The sequence below is a fragment of the Dipodomys spectabilis genome, unplaced genomic scaffold (assembly GCF_019054845.1).
Source record: "Dipodomys spectabilis isolate Male_0828 unplaced genomic scaffold, ASM1905484v1 ptg000215l, whole genome shotgun sequence".
NCBI lineage: Eukaryota > Metazoa > Chordata > Mammalia > Rodentia > Heteromyidae > Dipodomys > Dipodomys spectabilis.
In genome coordinates, this window is record NW_024870892.1 from 8304545 (window position 1) to 8314046 (window position 9502).

Below are 9502 nucleotides of genomic sequence, written 5' to 3' on the forward strand. Positions count from 1 at the left end.
AACCAAGGGATTAGCAAGTCTGCTTCAACACACAGAATATGACTAGTGTTATAGGATACATGAACAGGACGAAGGTGAAAATCATCTGAGAATATAAGAATGCATTTTATACAATTCTGCACCTTATTGTGGTGAGCTCAGCTGACGAGGAGGAAACGTGAAGACAAACTCCCTGAACATGTTGCTTGGTGGTGAAATGCTGAACTTTTCATTTTAGATGGGAAGCGATGATGCCCGATGCCCACTGGAGATAGTATAATGGACTCTCCTGCCCAGGCTGGCTTCGAAACTTGCTCCTCAGATCTCAGCCTCCTGAGTGATTACAGGTGCGAGCCACTGGCACCCAGCCAAGACCATTTTTAAGTAAGACAAAACCTATAAAGTTCTTAGAAGAAAACAGGATGAAGTGCTTATGTTTCTGGATTTGTCAATGATTTCTTGGATATAATACCAAAGGCACAGGAAGCAAATGAAAAAATATACTAAGTAGATACTGAAAGTTAAAAAGTTTAAGACTAAATGAAAAAAAAGTATCTGATTAAAAACTAGGTGTTTACTTAGCCTTTAACAATAACCCAATTAAAAAATGGACTAATGATTTAAACAGACTTCTCAGAAGTCAATATGACCAATAGATATGAGAAATGTTCAACATCTCTGGCCATAAAGGAAAAGCAAATCTAAATAATACCTTGATTCTACCTTACCCCGTTAGAATGACCATTATCAGGAAAACTAACAGTAACCAATTCTGGCATGCATGTGGCCAAAAGGGAATACTACTGCACTGTTGGAGGAAATGTACACTTGTTCAGCCATTCTGAAAGGTAGTATGGAGGGTCCTCAAAAAACTAAACAGAACTGCGCTGTGACCCAGCAATCCCACTGCCGGGCGTTTAACTGAACACAAGCAAGGACACATTAGAGCTGCTACCACAACCAGGTTTATTAGAGCATTATTTGCCATAGCCGAGACAGGGAATCAGCCCAGATGCCCCTCTGGATAATGGGTCAAGAAAATGTGTATATTCACAATGAAATTCTCATCTATCAGAAGAATGACATTGAAGCCAGGTGCAGTGGCTCACACTTGTAATCCTAGCTACCCAGGAGGCTGAGAGCTGAGATTGCAGTTCAAAGCCAGCCCAGGCAGGAAAGTCCATGAGATTCTTATCTCCAATAAACTACTGAGGAAAAAAAAAGGAAGTGGGTCAGTGGCTCAAGTGTAGAGCGCTAGCCTTGAGCACAAAGAGGCTCAAGGACAGCACCCAGGCCCTGAGGCCAAGCCCCAGGGCATGGAGAAAAAATGACTATTGGTAAGGAAATGGAAATAAATTCTTGGAGAGGGTTATTTTAAGTGAAGTAAGCCACACCTAGAGAAACAGTTTGCATGGTTTCCCTTATTAGTGTGAACTAGAATGTGCCTATAAATCTAGATGTAACACACTGAGTGGCACCCAAGCAGTTATAAGTAAATAAACTGAATTATAATAGGATATATGGAAAACATAAATAGGATAATTCTTTAGAAAGACTAAATCAAAGCTCAATGAAATGAGTACCAGGAAATGGGTACTTGGTGTGTGTGTGGGGGGGGGGGGTGTCAAGAGGAGGAGTTGAAGAATGAATGGGGTGGGCAAATGAGTGGAATGCATTGTACATGCCACAGAACTGAGAAAAACAAGGGAAGGAGGGGTGGAGATGTTGAAGGAAAGACAGATCAAGATGCATTGTATACATAAATTGCTTTGTTTGATGGCAAAAATACTACATATCCTAAAAATTAAGAAAAGGAGGGAGTGTGGGGTGCATGACATCAATCAAGAGACACTGTATTTATAGCTGCACTGTTGAGTGGCAACACCTTTGTATAAGTACCTAAAGAAAATGAAAACGTTTTAAAAAAAAAAATGAAAGGAATAACACTGCATACATGCCCCACAGATGGACCTGGATGCCATCTTCAGTGAAATAACCCAATCAGAAAACACTGGGTCATTCCACGCATCAGCCAGACTCAGGGAAAATCAGACTTCCTGTAAAGATCATGGTAACAAGAATTTGAAAAGGTGTGCAACATCAACAATCCTTGGGGAAATGTAAGTTAAAGACACATCGCCAGGATGACTACTGACAAACTAGAAAATAGCAAACTTCTGTATTTTGGATCTGGGGTACCCCGCGGGCCCACGGGTGGGGTTTGAACCCCAACTCAGCTGCACTGTGGTGCTGCCATGGAAGCAAGTAGTGCTAGTCTTCAAAAAATTAAAAGCAGGATTACCATGTGGTCCAGCAATTTTGCCGCAGGATATATGTTCAAGTCCTGGAGAGCGTCTCAAAGACCTGTTGCACATGTATACCCATTCACTCTCCCTCTTCACCCTCCATTTCTGTGAGTATGAGGATCTAGTTCTGTGTGCAAGGGGCCCCACTATGGTACGGGTTGTGCTGAGGTCTCAGAGGGGATTCAGTGTTTGCAGAGCCTGGCATGTCTGTGTGACCCTATCTGTATGGTGTGTGCTTGGCCCAGGGATGGAATAAGAAATGGAGATGACTTCCTTTGTGCAGTTAATCTGGCTGGGTGTGTGTGGTGGGATCAGATTTTCACATCCCATTCCTGGTGCTAGCCGATCCCGGGCAGCACCGCCAGGCCGAGGATCGGCCTACATACTGCAGACGGTGCTGAACATACAAACTGTGTCTCAGGGGCACAGTCGTCCCAAGAGGGAGGGGGAAGTGGTCAGGTGTAGGTTCTGTCCCAGGGCTATCCCTCACCCCTCTCTGGCCTTCCTCCTAGAATCATCAGTGTTCTTTGGTAAGTTTCCCCTGTTGCACTTAAACTGTAAATAAAAGGGAGCATTTGGGCTGAGCAGGGTGGCTCATGCCTGTAATCTTAGCTGCTTTGGAGGCAGACTCGGGAGGATCAAGGTCCAAGGCTGGGCCTGGGCCTGAAACTCTGAAAAGATAAGAGAGGCAAAAAGTACATCATCCCTCTCAACCCCACCCCCCTCCAGGAAGTATTTGAGCTTTAGTTCTTTTTCTCCCAGATCAGGAAAGACATGATGTTTTTTATGGAATAAGAATAACTTTAATAGATATTGCTTTTACAATGTGGGAATCGCATTTTTAGAAGTAGAGATTCCAAATGTGCCTCCTTTGTGCCAGTGCATGTACGGTGCTGTGGTAACACAAGGAACAGTGAATGATGAGATATCGAAAAATAAATTACAGTAAGAAAGTGGCGTCTCCATCGGGGAAGATGACGTGTAGGGCCCGGCTAGTGAGGTGATCACTGCCTTAGGGTTAGCATTGCAAGCCCCACATTTTAGCCATGGCTACAAATTCCATTTACGACACAGGAAGGATCTGATCGGAGGCAGCTGGCGCCCGGGGTGGTCGGTGGACAGTGCTTCCTGGGGCTGCCGTGGGGCCGCATAGCTGGCGGCATGAGAGGCGAGGTGCCACGAGGCTCTGGCTGGCCCAGTGGCCTGCACATGGGCTCCCAGCCCTACTTCTGGATCGTCAGTTTGAACTCCACTTTCCCCTCATACGGGTCATGGGGGTTGTCGAAGCTCACGTGGTCTGCGAGGATCTTGCACACAACGATGACTTGTTGGTTCTTGGGGACGTTGAGCAGCTTGGCTGCCACCAGAGGGTTGCTGTAATGGGGCTAAGGAGGAATCGGGGAAGGATGTGGCGGGTGAGAGGTTGGTAGACCCCAGCGTGAAGAAAACTGAACAAGGAAAGCACCGGGGTTCTTCTCATCCTGCCTCAGGACCTGCTCCTGCTCCCCCCCTCCACCGCCCTCCAGGAGCTGGCCGCAGGCCAACTCCCTGCAGCCAGGGGCCATGGGTGAAGACAGCAGGAGTGAAGTCTGTGGTAAGGAGGAGGGCTTGGGCATGCACAGGGATTCGGTTTGGTGTTTTGGGAATGATTCTGGGTAGTTGTACGAGCATCGTTTGGGAGACATGGGGATCCTTGCCTGCTCAGGACTGGCCCACCATGTCCTTGATTAATAGTCTCTGCTTCCCGGTGGCTGAATCTGAGGCCCTCGGCCCCAGACAGGGCGGTGAGGCAGTCCCTACCTGCGCTTTCTTCCCGTAGTAGGGGAAGTAGTGGAGACTGAAGGTGCCGTTGGTGGGGTAGTATTCCACTTGTAGGGGCCTGGTGTCCATCCCAGACCTGTGCTCTCTGGGCTCATCCTAGGAGGAGAGATCATGGCTGAGGGCAGCAGATGTGGAGACACTTGTACACACGTGTGCATGTCTGTGTGTGTGTGAGAGAGAGAGAGAGAGAGTACTGCTGCACAGGCAAGTACACCGCCCTTCGCACTAGATCCGCTCTTCATAATCAGCTCCTAAAGCCCAGTAGGTCATCTGTCAGAGTGCACCCTTCCCCTGCTGCCCACAATCATCCCATCTTGGAGCTGTGGGTGATGGTGCTGGGGTGGCAGATGCTTGCTGTCTGCATGGGCTGCTAGTGCTCTGTGCCACCACTCAGTTCAGAGTGCAGGGACCTCTGGGGTAACATAAGCACCATTGCTCCATATAGCTTAAGGTGTCACAGAGTAGAAGAGGGCTGCTTGGGCCAACCTACACATGTGTCCAGCAACAGCTGAACAGAGGACACCTGCATTGCCATAGCCATCCACATGGCCCAGGATGTGCTCTGTGTGTGCCACAGAACATGCGTGGCTTCATGAGTGCCACAGACCACGCGTGTGCCACTCCCCCATCAGGCCCAGCCCACACAAAGCACCACTCACCTGGAAGGCACAGTCCACACGGGGCGCCGTGTCGTTGCTTGGGAGAAACTTGACAATCTGGAAGAAAGGTGGCTGTGTGCTGTCATGTGTCAGCCCAGAGATCAGCCCAGCCCTTCCTGTCCTGAGGAACCCATGCCGTCCCTCACACACCCCGAGGCCCCCTCCCCGGGGTGTTTGAAGGGGGCTGCTGTGTGGTGGCAGAGCTGCCAGCATGACCCTGGTCGGCAGTAGCCTTGTATCCTGGCTGAGACTGGAGGGCAGCACCCAGGCTGCCTGCTGCTCCTGCAGGTCCCATTGGCCACCCTCTGGGGGTCTTTCTCTGCCTTTGGAACCTTCCAGCCCTTTGTCTCCCTGTCCCGACCTGGGCTCTGTGTGCCCGCCTCCCTGCGTGCCTTTCCAGGCCCAGCTGTCTGCTCCTGAGCTCTGCATAAGACCCTCATTGGGTAGACATCTCAGCTGTACAGCCCAGATGTGTCCATGTCCATGGCGCTCTGGCTGGGCAGTTCTGGGGACCTAGCTGGCTTTGTGAGACTGTTGGGAGCCACAGCGTGTGGCTCCTCCCAGGCTTTGTAACACAGGAACCCACGGCGCAGCCACAGGACTTGAACCGGCTTTGTCTCTGCGGCAGTGGTTCTACTGCTCCTCGCCCAGGCCCTTTCTGCAGTGGGGCTTTCTCCTCTGTGCCCCCACATGGCATTGTGTCCTTTTTGCCCTTTGCTTACTGTGGCTGTACTTCCGTGGCACAAGAGGGAGCATTGAAGCCCTGGTACCTCTCTGTGTGGCAACCCTGAGTCCCTGACAGTGGTGGGGCCTGTCCCCTCCTGTCCCTGCTGCCCCATCCGGGCCTTCAGTCTGGTCCTGGCTCCTCTAACAGCCTGTGTAGACTCAATGCACATGACCCCAGCTGTGGAGGGCTGGCCAGGCACTCAGGTCTGAGTGGATCATCCCAGACGGGGTGTGTGCTGGGCCGGGGCTCGCGGGGCAGAGCGCAGGGTCTCTGTGAGTGGGGAGGGGTCTTCTTGCCCCTCCAGGGCCGTCTCCAAAGTGGACTCACCCTGTTCATCTTGATAATGAAGCATGGCTGTCCTTCTTCAAAACCAAAGCTGGGGTCCTCCAGGCCTGAGCAGTTTTGCAACATGTCTGCAGTAAACTTGCAGGAGAACTTGGTGTGGTTTGGGGCCTGGAAGCTGTTCTGGAAGAAGTACCTCTGGGAGGTGCAGTTGATGCTCTCCTGCTGGGATGCTGGCGTGTAACCTGCGGAGGGAGATGCCCAGCACTGTCTGCCCGGGAAGCCAGGCATCTGGGCTGCCTGGTGGGCAGGGAGGTCCGAGAGGCTTTCAGAAGCAGAGTGGTGGGCCAGGTTGGCCTACCTTCCAGGAAGCTGTGGAGGGCGTGTGTGAGACCGGCCCAGGAGCTGTTGTCAGAGACATTGTAGGAAATCTCTAGACCTCTTTCTCCATAAACGTCAGGCCTCAGTGTCACTCCTGGGGAGAGAATGCTCAATGGATGGCTTCACCCGATGCTCACGCACATCAACCCTCTGCCCTGAGGTGTAGGGTCCTAGTGTGGGAGCTGTGCTTAGGAGGAGAGTGGCAAGCCGGGCTCCCTGTGGATAAGGAAGCCCAGGGCAGCACTGTGAACAAAGGCCAAGGACCCTAAGGACATGTCCAGGACTCCATCCACCAGCCAGAACACAGCAGAGTGCAGGTCTTTCACAGCATGGTGGGCATGAAGCCTGGGCCTGTCCCTCAGATTCTGGGTGCCCAGGCCCGGTGGCAGTGGCACACACTGTGTAGAGGACCCTGGGGAGGGCGGCGGATGGGTGCTGACCACTATGGCTCCGTCACTGCCCCAGGTGAGGACCCCATGGCTCTGCAGCAGGCTCTCTAGTAAAATGGGATCTGAGCAGTGCTCTCTAGTAAAATGGGATCTGAGCAGTGAAAACCTTCACTGCATGCATGCACATGCGTGTGCACACACACATCTTCACATCTATAGAAACACCCCTAAACTCCAAGTGTGGGAGAGCAGGAAGCCGAGGCGAAGCCACCGCCGTGCAGGTGCAGGGAGTGCCGTCTTATGTCTGTCAGTGCTGCCACTGTGCAGGTGTGGCCAGTGCTGTCCAGGTACAGCCAGTGCCGTCCCGTGTCTGTCAGTGCTGCCGCTCTGCAGGTGTGGCCAGTGCCATCCTGTGTCTGCCAGCACAGATCTGGCCATTCTCCAGGCAGCTGCGAGGCCTTCACGGTCCCCCACATCAACCGCCATGCTGGCCACAGTACCACCTAGAATTTTGCCATGTGTCACTGAGCCCATCTTGTCTCGGCTTGTCCTGTCCCACCGGGTGGCTGGTTCACGGATGTTCAAGCCAGAGTTGTGGTGTTCGGGGCATTAGCAGGAGAGTAACCGCTGTGCTCAGGGAAAGGCTGTGGTGCATGTTCCTGGTCTTAAGGCAGCCCCAGGACCTCCGTATGTTCCTCTCCGGTCCTTCCTCCCAGCCTCCCAGGCCTGAAGCTGCCACCAAGCTCTGTGCCACCTCCCAGAAATGTCCCTGTGCTGCCTCCCAGAAATGTCCCTGTGCCTGCGTCAGACTGCAGAGACCCATGCATCCGATACAAACCTGTTTCAGTCACTAAAGGCAAAATCAGACTTTATGGATGGGGTCATCTTCCTCGTGGGAAGAGTCTGTGTGTGTGCAGGTGTGGCTAGAGTGCCAGGAGACCCCAAGTTCAAGCCCCAGTACCAGCGTGTGAGCACACGTGCACACATGTGTGCACACACGTGTGATGAGAGGTGTCCGTGTGGCTCTCCGACCCTGGGTCTGTCAGAGGGTGGGGCTTGTGCTGTCCCTACCCCCGCCCTCCCAACGCTTACCGGGCGACTTTAACTGGTCCTGATAGTCCGGCGTGTAGGGGTCTATGGTCTGCATTAGCGAATAAATGCACAGGGCGAACAGCCCAGTCATCACCACGTAGAAGGCCAGGTAGTAGAGGCTGATCCACACTGTGAGGACACTCTTGGTGAGATGCAGCTGCCGGTGCACACGGCACAGACCTCAGTGCACTGCAGTGTGTGCTGCTGCCAGCCCCTCTGCTCATGTCAGCATGTTCTCACCCCTGTGGAAGTCCTTCTCCTGTGTGCCCTCTCCTGGGGCTACTGCCCCTGTCCTGGCCTGCTCTAGGTACTGTGCACAAATCCACAGCAGCAGAGCTGTGGGGGTGGCACCAGGGACATTCTTTGTGTTGGCACCTTAGAAGGTACTGTGGATGTGTGACCACACCGCTCACTGCACCCGGTACTATACCTCACTTCTCACTGCATGGCGGCAGTGTGTGAGGTGTGCCCTGAGTGTACAAGGTGTGTCCTGAGTGTGCTAGAACAGCCTCACTATCCGCCAATGCATTAACGCCACCACCACCACGGTGGCCCGGGCCACCCAGGTGTTCCCTTTGCTCTTCCCTGCAAAGAACAGCCCAGGTGACCGGGAGCAGCCCTGAGGACAGAAAATGGCATGGCCAGCTGTGCCAGCTGTGCCTCACATTTAAAGGGAGAGCTGCCTGGAGGTTAGGGGCCCCCAGAGCCCCAGGATTGAGGCTTCATAGCCAGTCTCACAATGGAGCACCATTCCACTTGACTCAGTAAACCCACATTCCCCCAATCATCTGACTAAGTTTAAGAACATTTTGTTTGGGAAACATCACTTTAAAATGCTCTTCCCAAGCATACAAATGAACATCTAGGGGCAGATCTCAGTGGTCCCTGCCCTCGGGGATTCCGAAGCTTGGGCACAGAGGCCTTCTGGGGACCCTGGCTTCCCTCCGAGGGCTGAGGCCCAGCCATTCAGCTCCTCTACACCTCCTGGCAGAGTCCCTCCCCATACCCCACCCCGAGACCCACACATACACCACCGGGCAGGCGTTCGGCCCAGCATCTGGCCGGTGTCTGGGTTCCAGCAGTAGTGCTGGAATTCAGCCATCCGCTGGCTGCATGACTTCTTCTCCTGCAGAGCCGCCATGCTGGGGTCTGAAGTCTCCTCTCAGCTCCTCTCCAAGCCTCCTCTGGGTTTATAGTCCCCTCTGTGGGATGTCAAGGGCGTGGAGCGTGGTTATCAGCCCTCAGCTATCACTCTCCAAACACAATCTACGGTAGCCACGGCTCCAGGTTCTCCTGCTATCTGCCCTCCACCTGTCCCAGGCCAGCCAGGGCCTGGGATGCCCTTGGCTGGTGACTGGATTAGCCCTGATAGTGACTGGGGAAAAGTCCCCCCCACCCCACCAGGGCCCTCACTTCCTTCACCAGTGAGACACCAAGCAGCACAGGACCCAAGTCAGGTGTCTCAGGCCTGGGCTGGCACTGACTGGCCGTGCCTGGGCTGTGACCTTGACCTGCAATGATGTCTCCTCCTTCTTAGGATGGCTGCAGACAGACAGCACCTGAGGGGTCTGGAGGTTTCTCCTCCTCAGGATGGCTGTAGATAGACAGCACCTGATGAGTCTGAGGTCTTTCCTCCTCAGGATGACTGCAGATAGATAGTAGCTGATGGGCCTGGGGGTCTCTCCTCCTCCTCCTCAGGATGGCTGTAGACAGACAGCACCTGATGGGTCCGGAGTCTCTCCTCCTCAGGATGGCCACAGATAGACAGTGCCTGTGGCAGTCTGTTGCAGCCCAGAGCACCCTTGCCTCTCTCTCTGATAGCAGGCAAGGCAGTCACAGTGGAACCAGGCTGAGGCTGAAGGGGCT

General features: G+C 53.3%; 1 protein-coding gene across 1 annotated transcript; it reads right to left on the bottom strand.

The window, feature by feature from the left end:
- Positions 1-3479: 3479 nt before the first annotated feature.
- Positions 3480-8808, bottom strand: Atp4b (ATPase H+/K+ transporting subunit beta). Its single transcript, XM_042697275.1, has 7 exons — positions 8666-8808; positions 7637-7765; positions 6136-6249; positions 5820-6019; positions 4766-4822; positions 4086-4202; positions 3480-3670 (listed from the first exon to the last, which is right to left on the bottom strand). The coding sequence occupies exons 1-7, from the start codon at positions 8775-8777 to the stop codon at positions 3509-3511; spliced, it is 891 nt and encodes a 296-aa protein (XP_042553209.1). The 5' UTR covers positions 8778-8808; the 3' UTR covers positions 3480-3508.
- Between the last annotated feature and the right edge of the window lie 694 nt (positions 8809-9502).

Bases quoted from the DNA above. Each gene is read 5' to 3' on its own strand.
- Atp4b (XM_042697275.1), bottom strand. From the start codon at position 8,777: ATGGCGGCTCTGCAGGAGAAGAAGTCATGCAGCCAGCGGATGGCTGAA. The intron at 6,250-7,636 runs GTAAGCGTTGGG...TTCTCTCCCCAG, and splicing joins GGACCAGTTAAAGTCGCCCG to GAGTGACACTGAGGCCTGAC. The intron at 6,020-6,135 runs GTAGGCCAACCT...CTCCCTCCGCAG, and splicing joins CCTCCACAGCTTCCTGGAAG to GTTACACGCCAGCATCCCAG.